Genomic DNA, 23964 nt, shown 5'->3' with positions numbered 1-23964 from the left:
TCACCCCTAGGGCCTGACGTGTATTTGTGCCTATTACTGTCATATTTGAAGTGTAACTTATGTGTTTTGACAACTAGCCTCCTAAAGAGTCTTGTAGGGTATGTTTAGAAATAAATACATATATTTTATATATATATACCTGCTGTGGTTGCCTTTCATTTGGTCATTCAAGAGATTATAGACTGGTAAAACAAGCTGCTTTACATTCCTTCAAGACTTAGCCTGAAGGCTGTTCTCCATAGCTACCACTAGGATAGCTTTCAATAAAGGTTTTCTTTAACCTATCATCAATAAGGGGTTGTGTGGACTGGTACAGGGTACCCACTATAACTAGTGGACAGCATATACCAGACCAACTTCTCACAGGAGGAAAAACACACAACTGTAGAATAAACAGGGAGCAGGCAACAGAAAATGATAAGTAAGCCAAGTCCATGAAAATGCGAGCGAAGTCAAGTTAAGGAAAATGCGAGCGAAGTCAAGTTACGCGAACTGGCGGGCTGCCGGCGCGAACCCTGCACAGCGCTGAACTCAAGGCAGCGGCGGTGAGGCAGAACTGCTGGGGAGAGTGCTTTCCTGGACCGGAGGTCTAGGAATCACGCGCACTCCCCCGCAGCGGTCGCCATAAGTAGGGGAGGGGGACGGGAAATGACGCTGTGACTGGGTCGGAGGGGCCGCAGGGGCAGCAGTGGCTGGAAAACCGGGCTGAGAAAATGCAGTTACCAAGAGGGAGGAAAAATACACAACTGTAGAATAAACAGGGAGCAGGCAAGAGAAAATGATAAATAAGCACAGTCAATGAAAATGCGAGCGAAGTCAAATTAATGAAAATGCAAGCAAAATCAAGTTAATGAAAATGCAAGCAAAGTCAAGTTATGCAAACTGGCGGGCTGCTGGCACGAACCCTGCGCAGCTCTGGACTCAAGGGTGAGGCGGAGCTGCTGGGGAGAGCGCTTTCTTGGACCGGAGGTCTACAAAGTTTAATTGATGACTTTATAGCTTTTATGCACGATCATACTTAAAGGTCAATGAGAGTAAAACGTTCACAATGATCTGTGGGGCAAGATCCACCAAAAGACCCTCTCATTTTATTAACATCTCAAAGCTTTCTGGGCTGGCTTCCTTCTATTATCTAGGTATCCTTTTTTACAACAAATTGAGGTGGAAACCGATGCTGCTAAATAGGTTAGCTCTTTTCCAAAAGTCAATCATCAACTTGCATGGATTTTGTAAAAGGTTGGGCTCTAAATCAGTGAAGTATTTGTTGGAGATTTATTTTAGCAAAAGTGTTGCTAATTCTACGTACTGGGCAGGTATCTATGGTGTAATAGATGTACATAAGCTGCAACAAGTAGAAAATAAGTTTTGAAGAATACAGGGGTGTGGAGTTTAATAAAATATCTACTTGACCATAGGACAAGTTGCTTCCTAAATCTAACTGTCCTTTAACAAAATCCACATGCCCCTTTGGTGCCATGTTGTGCAGCGACAAATTATGGCAGCTATCTCATTATATAAGATCTCTGATATAGCCTCCTTGATTAGGCCAGGGCTCATACCATAGTAGTGTTTGAATACTTTCAATCCCCTTATGTTGCCACGTTTCTGCAGATCTACATACTGGGCTTGAAGGTAGTGGTAAGCAATATTTCCAGGGTTAGAATGTCCTTTTGAGTCTGTGCAAACACACTTGTGTGTTTTAAGGGTTTTTAACAACCCTTCTCTAATCATACTGAACAAGCATTGGCATAGCCAATAGGTCTTGCCTTTGGGACCTTATAAGTGTTTCGCCATGCAACGGTTGATGTTGTTGCACCAAAGATATTGTGCTGCATAACTAAATATTTATAAGGTCCCAAAAGCGAGACCTATTGAATGAGTGCGCCAATGCGCATGCAGGTGCCCATCTTGGAATGGTCACTAAACATTTTGTAGATGGCCACCTGCCAGTAGTGGGGCATGCAGCAAAAACAGTTAAAACAAGCATTGATAAAACCAATTGTTCTGGCCTTGGCCAGGGCATTGGTAAAAGGAATGAAGAGTAAAGACGATAGCAACACACAGAATATGAGAGAACAACATGGAATAGGACACAGAATGACATGTGGCACAGAGTGGAGAAACACATACAATATGGCAAGAACAGTATAGGAAAGAGACTGTGTAGACAAAAAAACACAATGCTAGAGCAAAAACATATATTGCTTGAGTGAAAAACCAAAGAGTGCAGGATGGAAAAAAGACCAAATAGGTGAGCATAGGAAGAGAGAAGCAGAGAATGGGACAGAACAAAAGTTGTAGTCTGGAGAGAGAAAGATGTAAGAGAATATAAGTTGGGAAATAGCACAGAAGGGTGCGTGCATGGGGCCTGGATTTGGATGATGAGAAATAGTATATTACGGGAGGGTTCATGCAGTGATCAGAGAGGACAGGATGGGCAAGCAGGAATCGACCAAAACAGAGAAGAGAGAGCATGGAATGAGGGACCTAACAACTAAAAATAGGGACAGCATAGGATGCAATAATAGGAGAATGGGAATACAAGCAAGCACATGTGGCATGGGGGAGTAAACAAGATGAATGAAAACAGGAACAATATGACACAGGGAAGGGGAGCACACAGACGAACATCACATTGTTGGTAGCATAAAATGAGAAAATGCAGCCATTGAATGAGAGAGCTTAGGGTGATGAAGCACAGGGTGAGAGTACAGAAGATGGATGAGAACAGTGGATAAGAAAGAGCAAGTTATAAGATAGCACAGGATGAAAGCGAGATGGATTAAGGAGAGAAAAAATGAGATAGAGGACAGGACAGTTCAGGGCATGTGAAAATTGAGCTGAGGATGAGAGAGTAAAGGATGATGGAGCACTACATGGAAGAGGGCTAGACGGAAAAGAGCGCAGAATGGTTGTACCGCATCAAGTAAGAGAACACATTGTAAAGTCACAGGATTGGGTGCATAGAATGCGGGAGCACAGGATGCAATAGACCACAAAGAGCACATTATGGAGAACATAGGATCACAGAGCACAGAAAGAGAGGGTACATTATGTTGACACAGTATAGAAGGGGCAGTATGCAGGGAATTGAAATAGGGAGTATAGAAATGGAAAATGCATGATGTTAGTATCACAGTGCTAGGAAAAGCATAAGTTGGGCAATTCATAGGATAGAAAAACACACACATATAGAGCATTGAATGTGGATGGCACATGAGGGGATATAGCACTAGAAGGGACAGCACAGGATAGGAGAATGCATGATGGGGGAGCACAGAGTGGGGAGGAGTAGGACATACGATTTCTGAATCAGAGAGCATGGAATGGTGTAGTATGGGACTAAAGAGGGCACTGAAGTAGGGAGAACACACATCGTGGAAAAGAAAAGAATGGAGTGAGAATTGGAACAAGCAGGTATTAGAGGCCAAAGAAGATGCAAAACAATAGAGTGACAAAAGAACATGTGATAGCTGAGAATGGTCTGGGCAGATCCAAGCATGGCAGACTGCATAACAGGATAGATCAGGAGAGGAGGGCATGATGGGCTTGGAAAAATAGGATAGATGAGATCTTATGATGGGAAGGATGTATCAAGAGGAGTATCACTAGATGGGAGTTGTAAAGCTCTTTTTAAATGTGCAATTTTGGGTGACAAATTATTTTTTACTAATAATGATTTCTATAATTAATATAGTTGTACCCAATGAATTATTAATGTTGCACTTGAAACAATTTTACGTAGCGGTTTAGAAGTGTGTATATTAATATAGTTTAGTTATGCCAAATTTCTACAGAAGCACCATTTATTCAAATGGATGGTGTTTTGTGTTCTGTTCATCTTCCTCCTGCTCATTGCCTCTCCCAATTAATGTCCCCCTTCATGTCTTCTCTCCCCACTATTTTCACAAAGCACAGAAACGCAGTGATGAAATTGGCTATTTTCTTCAGAGAGCATGTATTGTGAATGAGCCTTTCTTCATGTACCTAATGTAACATTGTGCAGGACACTCGTTCGTACCCTGGTGTATGTTGTGACGATCATCATTCTGATTTGCTCAATATCTATTATCATTAGTCATGTCATGCTATATTTGTAGTTTCAGCTTATTACCTGTGTGTAAAATGTGTATGAAAACCCTTGGTTTTGGAAGTGAGGCAGAGACTTTTCATTTTCCTCACAGGTCTCTGTCCAATTGTTAAGAAACTTTTCCTGATCTATTAGAGACACTATTTATTTATTTATTTATTTATTTATTTAGTTAGTTAGTTAGTTAGTTTGTTTGTTTTTCTCCTTTCCCTGGAGATGCTATCAGAATTCCTAATGAATCTGCCGTAGATCATTTTCCTAGTCCTCCCAATTTTTGTCTGTTCCACTTAAGATTTTTGTTGCCTAATGGGCCTTTGAATAATTCTGATTTCAGGCTGCGTACTCTCTATCTGAGCCTTCATGGCATTGCAGTACACCAGAAATTCTCAGGGAAAGTGGGTTCTGCACCCATAGTGCGAGGCATCTTTGGTATGAAAGAGAATTCTAGAATTTTGAGCTAAGTACTCTTACCAATTCTGAGCAGAAGGGGAAAAGGTAGGAGAGCAAAGGAAAAGAGAGAAGTAGAAGTAAAATAAGAGGGCGATATATAAAAAGAGGTGGGAGCCCTAAAAACGGGAAGATGAGAATCAAAGACACAGGCAGAGAAATATAGAGAAGAGATCTATGCGGAGAAATAAAGAATAGTGAAAGAATGACTGAAAAGAGCATTTCAGGGAAAGGCAGACAAAGACAACCTGAAGGTGAGAATGACATGCATAGCATTTGAGATACTGACTATGGAGTGAGCCCGAGAGGTGGGATGCAGGTCTAAGATTTCAAATGAGTGGGGGCAAGCAAGAGAGTGATGCAGCTAGGCCAGGGGGGTGAGACATAAAGCGAGAAATCAGTGGTGAAATAAACAACATGGGTGAAAGAGAACTTGGTAAATGATAGGAAAGGCTGGGAGAGAATGACATAAGAATGTGAGAAAGGGGACACAGGGGAAGGGCAAGGGGTGGCGAGAACAAATAAGTGGAAGGGTAGGGGGACAGTGAGAAAGAATGTAAAGAATTGTGAGTGGCGAGAGAACACGCTCATAATAGATTAGCAGTAAGTGAATGAGTGTTGGGGAGAAGTGTTAAAGTGTAACAGTGTAACAGGGAGAGGGGAACTGGAGGTAGAGGGAGAGAGCTGAAAAATAGCAGAGAAGACAGAAGAAGTATCAGTTTGGGGAGAAGTGAGATAACAATGGCCGCAAAAGTGAAAGTAATCTCGGAAAAGCGAAGTGAGATAACAATGGTAGCGGAGATATTAAGAAAGTGATCGCGATCGCAATCAAACATCAAAGCGGCCGCCCGGCCGCGAAAGTGAAAGTAATCTCGGAAAATGCAAGGAGCAGCTGTGCACGTGCACACCATCGTGCACTCAAGCTCTAGGCCAGCAAAACCATGTGAGTAGCACTCTTGAAAACCCACTTATGAAATGTCTCAAACAGACCGCTTTCGCTGTCTCAGCGAGACCTAAGAATGGTGAAAATGTACTCCTGACAATGGTAGATGTAAACCTTCTTCTAGAGTGGAATAAAAAGTAGCTGGTGGGAAAGTGAACTTGCAAACACTCAGATTTTCGCATGAGCAAATCTACATATGCACATTTGCTCATGCTAAAATGCAGTTCACAAATATTTTCTAGGGATACTATTTCTTGTCCTACTTCTGTAAATTCTTGGGAATTCACGAAAGCCATATAGCTGCACCATGGGTGCACTTTTGAGACTTTCTTTAATAATTGGGCCCCTAATTTGGTCTGGCGTTGACCATAACCTTTTGCGTTTATTAAAATTCATTCTCTGTCTGTCTCTCTCTCTCTCGCTCTCTCTCTCTCTCTCTCTCTCTGTCACTCTATCTCGCTCTCTCTCTCTCTCTCAAAGTCGTTTTTGCTTAGTGTCAGTAACTACTGTGGCAGTGTGTGCTTTTTGAGACCAAGAACAATTTTTGCTTTTGCCAATCTTTGTTATAATAGTGAGGGCCCGGCAGCTCCCACACTAATAATGTTTTACAAAAACCATGCCAAAAAATTCACACATTGACAAAACTAAAAAGCTGACCACCAATTCCAGATCTACTGGCTTTGCCAATGCTTATTTATTTTGGTTTCCCAAATTCTTATTGAAACTGGTTACACCAATTTTGCATTATTAATATTTTTGGGGAAATACTAGCATGCATCAACACGTTACTAAATGATGCTGCAAAGAAATGCTTCCTGACATTTTACAGTAGTTTAGCAAACTGTTTTTATTCTGCTTTCATTTTTTTATGAACATTTTATTTGAAAACCAAAGAATTATAAATTTTGCTTTCAAGCTTCTGCATACATTTGCATCAAATCAGAGAGCATTCTGTGAGCATTATACATAGCCTCATATTACTAAACTTTGAACATCTATGTACACATTTTTATACTGGAACCACCGGCAGTAATGCAGTCAGAGCTTACAACATTTACTTGGAGAGCTGAACCTAATAATAAAGGCTTTCAATTAATGAACCATGAATACAAGTTGAACAGCATTAACATATGTACAAACTTATTACCTTATCTGCAGACAGTGCCCTTCCCTAATCCATAATGTGGTACTGCAAATTGGCAGCCAAAGGGTTTGTGCTGCAGGGGGTTGGGCCTACTTGTCCCAAGGTCAAAATACACATGAAAACTTGTTGCCCTTGACCCCAAACAATATGTCCTGGGTGTCGGGCTATAGGAATTCCACATCCCTGAAGAATATCTTGGCGGTTACCACCAGCTGTGCCAATGCTGTTTCCCCATATCTTGGCGGTTACCACCAGCTGTGCCAATGCTGTTTCCCATGCGGAATTGGGGACCCCGTATATTGAGGATTGAATCAAATTACCTCCCTTGTTATTATGGCACTCTATCTGGGCAAGGGACGAGACCATCCTCAGAGCTGTTAGGGGCACCCAGGCCTATTTGATTTCCCAGAGTCCTGCCCCTTGAAAAGAGTTATATAAAACAAGTATTTTATCAAAAGGCCTCGTTGAAGAGCGCATGCTTAGATAATCACAAACCAACGGTTTGCACATATAAATTGGTACACATTTACGAGGGGCTTCAACATTATAACATTTTTTTATTCTCAACAGACAGCAGTGTTTTGTACTCACCAGATTTCATTTTATCTTTCTTGGTGGGATTTCCAGCCAGTAGTTGCACTTCAAACGATTTGAACCACTGTGCATGCGATAGCAAGTCTGTCCAGTCAACTTTGCATATTATGCTTTTTGCTCAATTTATCAGATACCTAGAAGAAAGTTTTAATTGCCACTTTTTAAAGTTTGTAAATTTAGCCAATGCAGATCTGCTCTGATTTTACAACAGCTACATAGTCCTCTTACGCTGCTCTGTGGCCTCTTTTATATGGCAAATAGTTAAATTAAGAAAATGTGCAATAATGTGAGACCACCATGTATTTTGTTTTATGGATTTGGTACAGTTCTATTATATTTGACTTGATGCATGAGTACATCCGGTACACATTTTCTGTCATTCCTATGTTGGTTGTTGATATCCCTATCTGATTTTCCAGATCACCCTCACTGTGCTAGCACACCACAACCTAAGCACATTAGAAAAAAGCATTGGCATAGCCAATAGGTCTCGCCTTTGGGACCTTATAAGTGTTTAGCCATGCAACAGTTGCATAACTAAATACTTATAAGGTCCCAAAAGTGAGACCTATTGACTATGCAAAGCGGTCACACATCAAAGCAGCCGCGAAAGTGAAAGTAATCGCGGTAAAGCGCGCCCGCCCGCGCACATGCACTGTAGCTCTAGGCTGCCCTGGTAGCACTTTTTGGAGCCCTCTCAATAAGTCTCGCCAGACCAGCGCATGCGCTGGGTCAGGCGAGACCTAAAAAGGAAATAGGGCGCGGAATAAGCATTCAGAATTGACATTTCAACCCCATGATTTTATGCAGCTGCGGATGCCTTCTCCTAGCCCATGAGCTTCCTGTTGCTTCTCCGAATCAAGGGTGGGTGGTGAACTCCGCTATGTTGGTGGAGTTCATGGAGTTTTGCTACTCCGTGCTCTGCTATGAATGCGGAGTTTGGAAAACAAAACTCCACAATCCGCTTGCATAGGTGAGTTAACCGGCGCCTACTACCTCCACTCACCATTATCTGCTGCCTGCAACCTCTGCTAGACTTAGATTGACGCTCCCATTATATCAGTTGATAGGAGTACTAAAGGCATGTTCAGTAGGCATGAAACCAAAGTAAGAACAGTAAACCACACAATGAGTAAATGTATTGGCCATCTTGGAGTGGGAGGATCTAACTGTAGTTTTCGCCAGCGAAGGGCACTTGCTAGAACGGGATAAAAGTCCAAGATAGCATTTCCATTCCTGCCCCTGTGCTTAAGAAACATTGTAATGCGCCACCCCTCTGTCTTGCACTTTAGTTATACGTATTGACATCGGCAATCCTGAACTTGCCAATATGAAATTTATTTTTATTCATATGTTTACAGTATCGTTGTAACACATAACCACCACACTGGACAGCCTACTAATTTGACAGCCTGTGTCATGGCACACCTTAGACACCTTCATCAACCATCATCATTCCAACATCAGAGAAATGTCCAAAGTAATTGCCAGATTATGTACAGATACAGCCATATCATACCGACTGCAATAGCATCGTGCAGTGAAGAATCAGAGAGGGGCAGGGCACACACACTGTACATTTAAAATCTTTCACTGGAGCGACTTTCAAGTAGGTGTTTGACATATATAAATTTCAAAACCATAATGGACGTAAATGTCTTCTAAACACGATCACCCCCTAGAGTTCTGCAAACCGCTTAAACATGTCCAGGTTGTAATACACTGTTCAATCGACTCATTCCCAGAATTCAACCCAATGTCAGTTGTCCTTTGTTGATGTTTTAACGGATGTCATGTGCCTGTAATTTTAACACTTCTGGGTTGTATGCCAGCCTATCCCACTGCTGAACAGTTCTGAGAATCTGCATGAGAGTGGGCGGCAAAGACTGTTGAAAACAGCAGAGCCTGAGGTGTACAGCAGACAAGATCCCTTGGTGGGTTCCTGCCTGGCAGGGAGCTGCGGAATCGCTGAGGCAGAGCAGGGAGAGGGTCGACAGGGGCTGCAACAGAAACTCTTCAGGAAATAGGTATGTGCCTTCTGCCTAGCACTGCAAGAGCGCCTAGGTCTGTCCCTGTGGCTGAGAAGAGGTCTTTGGAGCAGCGCCTATTGGCTTTGCAGCTCCCGCCAGTACACACAGAGCATCTGTGTGTGTGAGCGGAACTCCGTGAAGTAGAGGGACTGTCTCCTTGGTGACCGCGCCGACTCCCCTGCTCGCCTTCCTGATCCTCACTTCTGCCTGCCTTCTCCGGCGCTACTTCTACACCCGTTCGAACTTTGTGGCTTACCGAACTTTGACTCTGACGCCTCAGCAACCCTGAGCTTTTTGCTCGCTTTAAATACACGATTGTGTTTGGTGAGCCTCAATCCCCCTCCCTCCTTGCTCCAGTGATGGCCCTCCCACCTCAACCCTGCTCCGTGGAGCCAGCACCCTGGTTATTTTGTGGATTGGATTTCTCGAGTTGTCCCGCCATTTTGTAACTTTGAAAACGGCACCCGTGACCCGGGTCCTCCATCTTGGATGTTTTGTCTGTTTCATATGCTGCTGGACTACGCCCTTTATTGCCTGACAATACCTTTTACTCTGACTTTACCCCCCTTGGTCTCCCTCTTCCCTCCTTTCTTTTTCAGTCATCGTTGCTTCCGGATGTTTTGACTACTGATTCCACACTTTAACTTTTCGTATTGTCTTCTGGTTCCCTTGGAGCATTTCCCTCCTTGCCAGTTCCACCTGGCCCGATCTTCTTTTCTCCCCTTATTCCTCCCACCCACCCACCCCCCACCCCACCACCTTCCTTACCCCTTTGGACATGTATATATTTTATTCTGTTATTGTAACTGATGTTTTTTGTTGCAACACAGTTTTTTTGTCCTATGGAACTGTTTTAGTTTTCCTATGCTCCTGTAACTGAGTCAATTTTGTAACTCGCAGAGCCTTATGTAAAGCGCTCTGATACCTCCGGGTCTAGCCAGCGCTATATAAAACTGCAAATAAATAAAATAAATAAGTAGAGATGAGTTTTGGGGGGTGCTTCGCGGAACTCCGCGTAGTGGAACTCCGTTAACTTCGCCCAGGCCTACTTAGAATTCAAAGTTCATGTGTCACTGCAGCAGGACGTGTCTTGTTTATACCTGAAATATTTGAGTACAGTGAAGCAATTAGACAGTTACATTGTGGTACATCTTGAAAGACTTAATTAATCATACTCTTATTTGCATTTTAAAGGGTACAAATAGACCGCGGCTATTTCATACAAAAAAATGAGAATCATTGTTTTGAGTAAATAACAGGTATAAGGTAAAGTCCCACATGAAGAAACACACAACTAAAACCAGCTATATGATGATCTGACCTCTGCCATCTCTTGGCTTTTCATATCATACGTTTGAAAATTGTGGGGCAAGTTGGTTGAGGCCCATTTCAGCTTATCCCTGTCCCAATCCTGAATAATTGTACCTCTGCATATCCACCTTCGTATATAAAGGCTACCCCACAATCACTCACACGAAATGTCCAGCTCTCCAAAGTTAAAAAATAGAGCAGACACTACTGGAGTCTCACGTAAGCTGGATATTGAAGAGGATCCCCACCATACACTTTATTGAAAGCAGGTGACTGAAGACGCTTGAGGTGTTTTTTGAAAGAGGACTAAGGCAGGTGACTTATAGGAGTGGTTCAGAGTGAACCTTGTTTTTAGTTCTTGCTTAGTTCATTCACAGAGCTTCTATTTCTGACCATTTCCTGCCATTGTTTTGTCTTTTACTCAAGCATTAATTTAATGTTATAGACTGCCTTGCCTGTGTGTCTTTCCAGTGATGGAGATGAATGTGCAGTCACCTACCCCTATCTAGTTTAGAACTGCTGGTACCAGCTGAAAGTAGCAGATTTTCCAGTCCATTCTGGGAGTGTGTTCCAGTTGGATAATTATTGTGCAGTTTGTATTTACCAAAGATTAAAGTTTCTCATAATTGTAAATTAAGACCTCCATGCTCCTATCATTTTGGTGCCCACAGCATGAGAAATGTGTCTTAAACTCTTCTCTCTTTTTCTCTTCTAGCCTATTAAAGGAGCACAGTTCTTGCAGACTCAGATGGCATGGAATGGGTGTCGTGCTATGGACACAACTGCAGGACAGACAAGGGTCATTCTCATTCAGCCCCATATTACCGCTTCTGTCTCAAACCTTTGGCCGGAAAAAAAGAAACCAGCAAAACGAGCTTATCCCCCTATTGTGAAGGCTCTACCCCGGATTGCCCCACACCCAAGTAAGGATGTGAAATGTGAGAGTCAGGTTTCAGTTGCGCCCATCGGAAAAATGACCAGACCCTGCAAACGTGTGTGTATGGTCACTTCCAAAGAAGAAATTACTAAGAGGTCTGAAACAGTACTAATAAGTAAACAGCATAAATCACAGGGGAGAATCGTAGAGCGGTCACCATCCCCTAACACCACAAGCCACAATCTTTTGATGCCATCTGCAAGAAGCACAGATATGGACCTCCAACCTCTGTCCATTGCCCCAAGCACAGTAACTACTTCAGTTGAGCCATCCTTGCTGCATGCAAACCAAGAAAATTTGACTATGTGTTCCTCTTCTTATTCACTTTCTGAGGCAGAAACAATATCCAAGGTCTCCAGGAGGCTAGCTGCAAATTTGAAGAAGCAGCAGAGGTTCCATAACACTGTGGATGTTCTGAAGAAATCTGGTCTTCTTGGCATTACCCTGATGACGAAAGAACTGATAGGGAGGAACAAAGCTACCCAGCGCAACATTAGTGAACTGAAGGAGCACACACTGCTTTTTTGTGAGGCCATGAAAAGCAATGACTGTAAGTTGTGGGGAAAACTCCAGGATGCCATGAACATATCCAGCTTCTATTGGAATGTTAGTGGCAGCAATGCTATCAAACTAGACTGTGCTGCGCCAACTGACAATTTACCAAAAGGATCCACAGATCTCTGTAATAGTTCCTATCCAGCATCTTCAGTGGATTAGGTTCTCAACCAGCATTGCTTTCAAAGACTTCAGACAGAACTATCCATGAAGACATGAGTGCCTTAATATTAAACTGCTACTGTGTATCTTCTACATAAAGCTCTACACAATACTGTGTTAACATAAAATAAAAAGTACACATATAGTTGTGTGTACTTGGGTGCCTTTGTCCTCCTTTTGTAGGAAAATGAAAGTTTGTTATGTGGATCTATATTGTTTGGTACATTTGAAAGAGGTTCAATGTGGGGTTTTCCAGTTATCTCTTGAATGATCACCTATGTTTGCAAAACTCTCCTTTTGTTTTGTGCAAGTAAGAGCCCTGCTTGGACCAATCAGAAATGGGGCGAACAACTCTGAATTACAGATGCCACATCAACAGTTGTTGAAACTGTGCGGTCATCCCAATTGGCCAAGAGAAACTTCTTTGAGCTGCTACCGCATTAGTGTTACATAGTTCACTTTGATTCTTTAATTCATTTGACACCCTGAAAGCATATAGTATTATCCAGTGAGGTACTTTGCCAGTCCCAAATAGTCAGCGTTACACGTAGTAGCAGTGGATTATGCTAACTGCTCGTACGATGGCTAGTAAGGCAATACTCACAAAGCACACTAATTGGTAATATAGAGATGTACAAAATTGGGTGCTATATTGGACTGTGTCCTTGCTACCCAGAGGGTACTCAACAGATAGTGGTCAGACACCACACCCAGCGCAATATTAACAAGGGTTCAGAGCACACCGTATTACTTGAGTGACGATCCTCACCGGACATGAGTTTTGGTCTTTTATTCAAGTCTCAATGTGAACAAAGCATTGCTAAAATTTTGAAATGCCCACAGGAAATCCAACACTGATAACACTAAACAGGACCAATACTTTGGTGTTTTAGCCATATGCTGTTGAGAGCTTCACAAGTCGTATTTGGCAATGCAATAAGAAGGTATTGTGTACAAATGGAAGACTTCTCTCAGGAGAAGTACAGCAGGCAGAACAGTGTGAAGGTATGTGTACAAGTTGGACTTCTTGGAAAAGAGGCACAGCCAACCCGTGTTTCGTCCAAGCAACTTTCTCAAGGCTGTAAAATACATATGTGAATCTCGGTTGGCACATAGTGCTATGTTGGAACATAGTGTTATGTTGGAGCATAGTGGAAAAAGGTTAACTCTACAGCCGGAGTAATATTAAAAACAAGCATTTGCAATGCAATAGGTCTCGCATTTACGAGAGTTTGAGCTATCGGCATTGTGAATGACCATGCCTTTTATTTATGCGTGGTTTTTAAAACGGATAAAAGGCATTGCCATTTACAATGCTAATAGCTCAAACTTTTGCAAATGCAAGACCTATTGCATTGCAAATACGTGCTCTAATTTTTTTTAAAACGTGTTAGGAGAGAGCGTGTCTTGCCTGCAACAGCAGGCAGGACAAAACTATTTTAGAAAACAGTGCTATGACTAATCAAAGCCTACCGAGTAACAACACACATAACCTGGGGTGTCGCCATGGGAGATTACAAAATGAGATGACTGTACTAAGGAGGGACTACTACGTTTTTTGACCAATGACCAGCCACAGCTTTAAAGTGGACAATGACACAAGCCAATGAAAAATATGGACAGAACTTCAAGTCCAGACCTCAATACAGCATGCCTGGCAGAGCAGCGAATGCGATGCCCAAGCACAACGTAAATACTAATCTGGATGTACAAGCAAGGCAGCACATGTGAAAGCGCACCTCACTGCTATGTTTAAACTGATGCACATTTACTGCTGTTGAATACTACCTAACCACAGGGAGTTAAACAAGTCGCTGTGCAGGTATCTGGTTTCCACACTAGCACAATTAAGCAAGAAGATAGCCATCCACAAAATGCTAGCAGTAAGTCTCATACAAAAGTAGTGTTCGAAGCCACCAGCACATTGCACAGGTTACACGAAAAAAGACGAAAAAAAAGTCCCCAAAAAATTCCAGCCGGTATTCTACTTTAATTCCACCAAAACATCAAGATAAAAAACAAACAGGAAGTCAACAAGTTGTGGCGAGTGCGGCAGGGGGTGGCGTATCTGGGTGGGGAATTGGATTGGAGGTTACACTAGAAGAGATTGGGTCCAGCATAAAGGCAGCTGTCAGTGCAGGCTTTGTGCCCCTTGGGGTAGAGCAGAGTCAGAGTTAGTGCTAATGGGTTTATCGTCAAAAACAGACTTTAGAACTTTTGTGAAATTGAATTAAAGCTGCCTTAGGGTATGGGAAGAACTCTAGAGCCCAGAGACACTTTATGCTGGAAGGTGGATACCGGTGAAAGCCCCACGGAATATAGCGTGCTTTCTTTCCTCAAGGATATGCCAAGCCTATGTCCAGGCACAGAGGGGGCCAAGCGCAACCAGTCTATGCATGTCAGAGCCCAAAATATGCCAGGCCGCCCTTCTGGGTCTTGTAGTCCACCACTTGGTAGTGATCAGTGATAACTTATTGCATCTTGGTTGGGAGGAAATACACGATGCTCACCCGTAAGGAGTGTCCTTTATCTTGCACTATTGCCCATTTTTAACCAATACAATGGAAGCCAATAACCAAGAGATTGACTCTTTGGCACAAAACAAGGGTGTTACTTAAGCAGCTGTACTTGAGGCTTCCAGCAATAGCATTAATCCTAAACCTGTAATCACTTACACATTATATCCTACTGTTGATGGATCCACAGCTCATGAGATATAGGTCAATCCCTGTGTCCTAGAGACACCGTTCTCCATTGACTCAGTGAATTAAGCTGGATCCCAACTTAGTACTGATTCTCTTTATTCGCCTGAGTAAAGGGCAGGAAGGAGAAAAAACCAGACTACATGTGTACCACGCTGCAGAGAAATATCCACTGCAAGCTTACGATGAATGCAACCAGGGGCTCGTAAGTCAGGATAATATGGAGGGTCCGATATAGTTTATGGACTATTAATGGGCAGTTACAAATCACCGTATAAAGTATTATGGGACTCAACGCAAATGCACAGAGGCAGATTTCCTATGCACAGGGAAAGCACCATCAAAAATTTGCACAAGATGTTGTCCACTTGTGCTGGAATCACATGCATTATTTTTGGAGGGCAAGGGTCTTGCAGAGCACCAGATTTTATTAATGGAATTAAAATCCTAAACCGTTCTTCAGATGGTACCTTAAAAGCATGCTCTACTCGCTTTGCTAGAGCTGGGAAAAAGTACCAAAAGGATTGATCTCTAAAAAAATCCATACAGGAATTTAAGTGACAGTGTGATGACTGAATACACTTTTCAGAGGTAAAATAATCCCACATAAATTCCAATGGAAGCACTTCCTGGAGAGTGGGGTTATACAAACAGCAAAAAGCTTGAAATTTGACTCATCTGGCTGGAACCAAAGCCTCCTAGTATATTTGAAAGACTTGAAACAATACACTACACAATTAGACCAAAAAGAAACAGCGTCACGTTTGCATAACCTGGGTTTTCATCTTTATTTATAGCTGCAAAAGTACATCTCATCTTGTCAGTCCAGCATCCTCTACCCACAGTTCAAACTCCAGAAACCCGATCCTTCCACGGCATACTTAAGCGTCAAGTCACCGTTCAACGCAGCAGACAACCAAATCAGCCACATTGACAAATTTAATCTTCAGCAAAATATATAATCTGAACATCTACCGCCTCGCTTTACTCAAACCATTTCAATATACAAAACAAGTTAAGATGGCGTCAAGAATTTCTGTAGATGTTCAAAACGAACGATTTCATCTATGTATAAATGAAATCAGAGAATTGTTTTAACAGCTTTACTCTCAGCAGGCTTAATGACAACGCTACCACAAGATGAAGCGCTGTAATTGCAACCTGCTTTTGTGCTAAAATACATACGATAATAACAGTGCAAACAGATGCATTTAAGGGTCTTCTTTAACGTTAAAGCTAATGATTACTAAAAACTTGAAGCCAGGTCTTCTCATTTTTCGATAATCTCAGCAACGATTGGGCTGAAATAGTCACAGATAGTAGTAACAGGAAGGCTAATGTTAACTAAGTTATTTTAACATTCATTTAAAATGGTGCCAATTAGTAGGTCGGTTCATTTATTAACAAAATCGTAGTGATATTTTATAACCGGACAACAAATCGTTAGAGAATAAGAACATAGAGATTTTTCCACGATTCTCACGAAAGCCAACCGATAGACGGTGCAATAAACTTTCCTTCTCAAGTGACAGCTGGCTACGACCAAAAACATACCTGATCTTGTTGCCGGTTTCATGCGGATTCACTGTTGGATAGGTCTGTTCTGCTTCAGTCTCTTAGAGAGGAACCGCTTGATCTTGAACGTCTTGTGGGAGGACTGAGAAAAGATATGGTGGGTATTGAAACACTGCACACATACAAAAATCAATCAGCACCGCTCCCACGAGTACCCCGTCTGCAACAGCGTAAACATTTCATAAATGACCCGGGAAGCTTGGACTGCGACCGCGACTACACCCGCTGAGGAGGAACAGTGGCACCGACCAGAGTACGAGCCGCGGCAGTTACACAACGGGAGTCGCCTTAAACTGGGACCCGAACCTGCGCTGGAGCCTGCAACAACTAAACCCTGCGGGGACTCCTAACAACCACAAACCGAGACCTGCCCGCCCTGAGCTTTAAAATAAAGAACACAAAGTCTACGGCAGTTTCCCATGGGTCTTCCCACCAGGCTGCGACGACCCTTCCTCCAGAATGTAAGCGGATGAAGCCGGATTCACTTACCATGGTGAAGATCTTCCACCCGGTCACCACAATGGCGGATCGGAAAGAGGAATAAGCTATCGCCATTGCACAAGTAACGAGCGCGGTCCCGACAGTGAAAGAGGACCGCGCTGCAACCGGAGCATGGGGGTCTCTTGTCTTTATGGGGCCATGTGTTTCTAATTAGAAACAGTTGGCCCCATAAAGATAAGAAAGTGCTTTGCGACAGCAGCAAAGCAGGCGAGCCAGTCCGGCTCACAGGGAAAGGGCGTCTACAGAAAAACCTCATTTCCAATGGCAGGCCACCGTTTAGCATAAACGGTGATACTAGCCAATGAAAATGAAGGGCGGGGCTTAAAGCCCTTTTCTGAAAGTCCTCTCTTACAAAATCTCTCGCGGAGGCGGAGCAGGGCTCTGCCCTGCAACGCCATGCGAGACCTAAAAATGGAAAGGAATAGTATTCAACCATACCACCTCAACCTTACTCATTGTAGTGCGTCGAGCCAAAGATGCCAATAATTGTACCTTAAGTCCTTTATTGTACAAATCAAAGCAAACGCAGTTTGTAGTGAGGAAATGTACTGGAAAGGAAACATACAAGCCAATCAATAGATGAAAACCAGTGTGATAATGAAAAATGAGGTACTCCCTGCAGTGTAATCGAGAGTCACAAATAAGAGAATCTTCGTATAGTGTATGACATCAAATGTTAATAAACGAAGGTAACAGTGGACTTGTAGTAACAAGGTCATGTGCTAAGCCAGAAAAAACGAAAACAACCTTTCTTGGAATATGAAATACTGCTAGTAATGTACTATGTGTAAATAAAAAAAATCCATTCCAAACGGCACGTGCCACTTTAAATGAGCACACAGCATTGACATGCCGTTAAAATAATAAAGGGTGAACTGAATAGATGTTTCTGAGAAGCCGGTGGAGAAAATAACATACCACCGTGTCAACATGCCAGAATAATAAGCATGGAATGCCCAAGTATGAAATATCTACCAGAGATTAAATATTTTGGCATCAAAAGTCACTGTAGCACAACGCTGTTGAAGTCACACAATGAGTGAAAACTGTTTGATTTACAGCGATTATGCTCATAAATCAATTAGACAAATTAGTGCTTAGTCGACATCAACATTGAGAGTGCACCATCTACAGCTACAGAGCCACTACTTGAAAACGTGTTGTGCTATTGGTGCAAACATCAAACTGTCCCGCCACATACAGACTGCCAGGATCAAAAATATCATGCACAGGTAAAAAAAAAGTAACACTTGGGTTGTAGGGTTGACATTTCTCCAGCCTATATCGCACGGTGTCCTACCACTGGTTTCTTACGTATTTTCTCTGCGCATGTTAGTCTTTCTGGTTGATCGAACACATTTCTTGTCTTCAATGATGCATGACTCTTGAGAACCATGCACCTCTTTCTTTTGTTCTTAGGCAAATATTATGTGTCAACCGTGATTCATAAATGTATTTTACAGCTCCTGAGAAAGTCACTTGGACGAAACGCGTGTTTGCTGTGTCTCTTTTTCAAGAAGTCTTCAACTTGTACAAATACCTTCTCACTGGATTCCTGGCTTTGTCGCTTCTGTGAGAAGTCTTTGATCTGCAAAAAAACCTTCTTATTGCATCGCCAAATACAACATCTGAAGCTCTCAAAGGCTACAACACCACAGGATTGGTCCAGTTTATTTTCTTTCTCTAGTGTTCTCACAGTTTGATTTAATGTGGACATTGTAAGATTTTAGCAATTCTTTGCTCATATTTAGACTGTAATAAAAGTTCCATATAGTAATATGGTGAAGTGGTCACCTCCTTCTCCAAAAGGGACCTCTTGCACTGATTGGAAAGGCTGTGGTTGGAGTGAAATGTATCTTTACATTATTCTCTTTGCAAGTGGGGCAATGAATAGTTAAATAACTAAATACATTTTACAGTGTCTCATGTTCAAAAAAGTCACACACTGTTGCTCGGACAGAATATTTCACTCACATAAAATGCTATTGGCTGTTTCCTTCTACCTCCCAGGGAGTTCTCTATTGAAGTGCATGAGCTGCATTGTCCTGGAAGAAGAGACTATATGCTTCAATGTGGAAGTCATCTTGGAACTAGCTTTGGCAAAGCAAATACAGCTGGTGTTGGTCGTCAGTATTTTGGCTTTGTCAATGCTTATTTGGTCATGTTTTTGCAAAGCTTTATTGTTGGGGAAAGCGGCCGGTCTCGCAACAATGTAAATAAATAAAAAATGGCTAAGAGCAATTATATTTTTGTGGTCCGCATTTCCATAGCATTCCCTGACTCCTGAGGTAAATATTTTACGTGTTGATGTACTCCTTGTTAAAGGGCAGTGAAGTCAACCAGTGGCTGAAGTGGGCTGTAGTGCGCGGGAGAAAAATGTGAATGACAATAATGGGCAATGAATGAAGAAGGCTGGCTGAAAGCCCCTGTAAGTAAGTATTCATATAATTGTAGTAGAATCAAAATTCGTTGGCAAATGCCAGACCTAGATAGGCTTCCCCACTAAAAGGAATACACTCTAAAAACACTTGCTTGAATATGATATAAAAAAGTTTGTAAAGCCATAAAAATGTCAGGTGTTATGTTTAAATTCAAGTTTTGTGTAAACAAATGGTGCATGGAATGTGCGAATTAAATGATGTGAGTGAAAACGCTACTTGACACGGATTTTAGCTCCTGTATATACATAGGTAGCTCATACCTCATTTGTGTTTTTATGAGGGTTGCCTTGGTTTTGCTAAAAAAGGCACTTGTCGAAGGTGACCTGCTTTGTGTGTGTATGTGTGTGTGTGTGTGTTTTATAAGGGTTGCCATGTTGAAGGTGGTGTGTGTGTGTGCGCGTGCACGCCTGCCTGCCTGACCCTTGCTTGTGCTGAACCTAAGGAGTACATTTGCCATTTTATTAACTAGACATTTGTCCAGGGCCACACACCTTTTATTCCTGGGGTGCCTTAGGGAGTAGATTTTGTCGTTAGACTGCCTCTTCTTCTTGGCTCATTCCTCTTCTGCTCTGGCCTGGTCACAGCCCCCAACCCCTAGGTGAAGGTTGCGCTTTTACACAATTTGCCTCTTTGAATTTCATTTTATTAACCTTACAATACCCACATTCAAATATGTCCACGAGTGGCCTGGGTAATTATAATTTTCTCTTTGTGTAGGCTGTCTGTTAATTGGCCAGAATTCATAGTTAGACAGTTTTCTTTCTTCAAAGTAGCTACCTAAATGCAGCTTGAAAATGCTGTTGCATTTGAGCATCTACATAACATAAGACAGCACATTGCGCTTTACAAAGCAGATGATATTTCTCTGTTGAAACTGATGCACTGCAGAGTGATCATATAAAAGGTTTAGTCTGTGCTGTTTTGTATGTATCATCCATATGCCTATTGTAGCAACCTGGCAGAATCTGGATTCTTTTCTGTATTTTTTATATGTCCTGTTTTAAAACATACTCAACTTGTGTAGTTCAAATCTATCAAACCAATGGTGCTAGATTTTATAACAGTTTTTACTGATTGAATGGCCACTTAAAGTATAGAAACAGATGCGTTTTTATCAGCTGCTATGTATAAATATACGTTCCATCAGTTTCAAGTTGTGTATTTATCATTCACCCAATTGATATTGTTTTCAGTGGTCGTTAGTTAATTTTTCTAAAGTTTTCTTAAAACAATTTTTGTAAAACAAATTTGACTATGTTATTAGTATTCTAGATCACACTAAATCAGAGGTCTTCAAACTATTTTGCTCTGAGCCCTCCCTAAACAAAGTGTTTTGAAATTGGGCCCCGTTCAAAACATTATGGCAGAGATTTGAGCGGGAGATACAAACCTTAGTGCAGGGGTCCGATATATTAGATATTTTTAGGGGTGCTTTTTCTGTAGCTCATAAGCAACACTAAATGTAAGACTAGTACACGGGTAAATCATTCAAACAAAAACAGAATTAAACAAAAAACTATCTCCCCATAATTGGAATGTTGTGAGCCACAGATTTACAAACATGTTGCACTGGGGTTTATCCACAAAAGTGGTACAGATCTATCACAGAGTTCGGGCGGGGTTTATCATCCAATACAAACCAGATTTGCATTGGAACGGTCCCCAAAGTAACACCAAGTTGCGCTATGCCCTACTTTGCAGCAAGGGGGCGTTCCTTGGGTGGTACATGGGCATTCCCGTGCAACCATCCTTGGGTTTTGATCCAAATCCCTATGTACTATCATTAATAGACAGGAATTTACTCCTTCTCACGGCAGGCTAAAAAGAAATGTTTACATTTCTCCTTCTTTTTTCCAATTTTGTGTTTGTGCTAAATTGTACAGCACACATACAAAGTGAGAAAAGTCATGAAGAAAAGTTTCTTTGGGTACTGGATTGATCCACTTCCAGTACAAGACCTATGCTTTAGAGAAAGCACAATCCCTTGCACTATGGCGCAAGCATTTGTATGTGTTGGTGCATGGCAGTCAAAAGTGCACCAGGGCTGGGAGTGAGAAAAATTGAGCCATATCATAGTGGGAATTGTGCATTTTTGCCTCTCCTTTTGATAGAAGGCAGCACAGACACTTCAGTTGCTGCACTGCCATACTTCAAATATTAGTAAATCTGGGGCAATATCTTTTTGTGAGGTGATATAAGGGGTGTATCCATGGTATTCTGGAGTACGGCGTTTTAAGGGAGACAAAACATTTGGTACTAGGTTCAGTCTGATTGTTACTAAAATGTATATTTGTAAAGCACTTGTTTTTTTCTTAAACACTACATCATTTTGTGGCAGCCTATATTATGCGTGTAATGCAATTTTAAAAGGACTTGTATGTTAACAATACTTTTAGTCACATGCTAGGAACTCATTGCACTAAATAAATAAGCCATTATTCCTAGTGCTAATCCATGTTTAAATCTATGAACCTACGGTCACACACAGATCTTCTGTGATTGCATTAGCGAACTGAGATTTCATAACATAAGAGTGCATTTCTCCCCATTAGCTTAGCTGGCAACAAAATGCTTACAGAATACTTTTTTCTCTTTAGCCATGTCTTACTCTTTGATATCGCGACAACATCACTGACCCTGCTCCATGGCACTCTGGATCACAATTCACTCACTTTTTTAATGTAAATGAAGACAGCCTGGAAAAGCACCAAATAAACATGGTCGAGCTTACAGGTCGCGCTCCATGTACACATAGTTGCAGACGCATTTCCACCCCCCTGGGAATATATCCAAGAGCCCTAGTGGGCCGTGCCCCACTGATTAATTTTTTTAATCTAGTGCAGAGATATTCAAATAGACCACACTTGCATTGTACACTGCATCATATCGAATTGTGCTATTGTATTCCTCAAAATAAGTTCACTCATGATAAATGTATATCCATCAGCATGTGTTAATTGAAAGTCATGAATATATACATTTTCAGTTTTAAAAAAGGCATACACTACTAGAGTCATCGTATGCCTGCTCATTTAGACAGATACTTCTAACTTCAGGTAAGGGATTCCTTAATTTTAGAATAACCCAGGTGAAAAACATTCTGGAATATCCTCCCAGCAGTGACTTATGTGCTGACAAGTGGACAGGTGGTGTTGTGTGGCTATGTGGGGATTTTTTGCTTCCGTGTTTGCTGACCACAGTTCCATTCATGCCCTATGACTCCGATCAAGAGATTTACTCCCAACTTCATCAATTCTCCGAGAACTCAAAAACATTCAACAGTGTGCTAAGGATGATGTTTCACCCGAAGGCGATGGGATTCAAGCGTTCCCTATAGTGCTGAAAGCCGATATCTGTTACTAACCTGCACAAAGCAAAAGCAGATATTTGATCAAAGCCCTGCATGGCAGGTGCCTGGCTGCTGTCACAACTCAAAGTGGTGAGAGAAATATGCCTTTGTGCACCTGAAGGTGATTAGAGAGCAGAGCAGCAGTCTTTATCCCATTCCAAGTTGTGAGATGCCCCCAGTGCTGGTCCCTCTTGAAGGCTGCCTTCAGGAAAGCCAAAGTCGGAAACAGAGGGCAAGTTCAAGACATGAGGGGCTCAACCTGATCATATGAATAAAAATCAGATAAGAAGGCACGAGGATGACACTTTGAGATCTCATCTCCAGCATCTTCAGAATCCGATTGTGTCCCACAGTTAGTTTTGGTGCACCCCACATCCTCTGGGCCGTGAACAACACCCACAGAAAATTGCAGCCTTCAAGGAGGCCATGTTGCATATCTTTTAGAATGCTGGATCCCTCCCACAGGGCCTTCAGTCAGACATCCCTTGACCTTTGGTTCCCCCGTCGGAGTGCTTACCAAAGTTAGTCCAGGCTTGCACTTCTGCTCAAAGGTCCAAACTAATCCCTTCTTTGCTGCTGATGGTTCCACCTGATCTGATTCCGACCACTGTTTCTGACCACAAACCAGCATTCACACTGTGAGATTACCAAGACTCCGCACCTTGTCCACCATTGAAAGAAAGTGCCTGCTTTGCAGATGAGGTGCTAGATTTACTTCATTGCAGCCAATATTTTAATTCAGGGAGTCACTCGCAAACACTTTGGTGTCTGTTAGACCCGGCCTCGTGGCATGGCCATCCCTGTCCCCGCACCACATAACCTGACCCACGCACCTCATGCAGCCCCCGCGCACACGGCCTAGCCGATCCTTCCCACCAGAACACACACACACCCGACCCGGACTTCCCCCGTCCGTGGCCTTCCTCCTTTCTGCCACACCGGGCCCGCGTGCCCACTTCATGCACCATGATGGCCGCCCGGCCCCAGCACGACCCTGGCCTAGAGGCGCCACTCCGGCTGGAGGACATCGCGCTCCCATTGGGATGAGAGAGGGAGGAGCAGTTTCCATCGCACCTCTGAGCTCCCCTGGGAAGGTGGGTTTCGATCGGCCCGCCGGCCTCCCCGAGGGCTGGCTCCACGCCTGCTGGGTGTCTGGGACTCCTCCCGACCCGGCCCTGAAAGG

At 42.5% G+C, this 23964-nt stretch overlaps 1 protein-coding gene and 1 non-coding gene across 3 annotated transcripts in view; one reads left to right on the top strand and one right to left on the bottom strand.

Annotated features, from left to right (window-relative positions):
* Positions 1 to 14207, top strand: part of LOC146798285 (CLOCK-interacting pacemaker-like) — a 217382-nt gene extending 203175 nt beyond the window's left edge. For both annotated transcript variants that reach the window (XM_085625568.1, XM_085625567.1), the window contains exon 4: positions 11275 to 14207. In XM_085625568.1, the coding sequence (XP_085481694.1) occupies positions 11275 to 12213 (939 nt within the window). In that variant the 3' untranslated portion in view covers positions 12214 to 14207. The remainder of the gene's footprint in view (positions 1 to 11274) is intronic.
* A 1748-nt stretch (positions 14208 to 15955) lies between these two features.
* Positions 15956 to 16083, bottom strand: LOC146798284 (small nucleolar RNA SNORA69). The gene has a single exon (XR_014969441.1). It is a non-coding gene; the product is annotated as a small nucleolar RNA SNORA69 (small nucleolar RNA).
* Between the last annotated feature and the right edge of the window lie 7881 nt (positions 16084 to 23964).

The sequence above is a fragment of the Triturus cristatus genome, chromosome 9 (genome assembly GCF_964204655.1).
Source record: "Triturus cristatus chromosome 9, aTriCri1.1, whole genome shotgun sequence".
Taxonomy (NCBI): Eukaryota; Metazoa; Chordata; class Amphibia; order Caudata; family Salamandridae; genus Triturus; species Triturus cristatus.
Note: the sequence above shows the minus strand (reverse complement) of the source record. Positions and strands in the feature narration are given on the sequence as shown.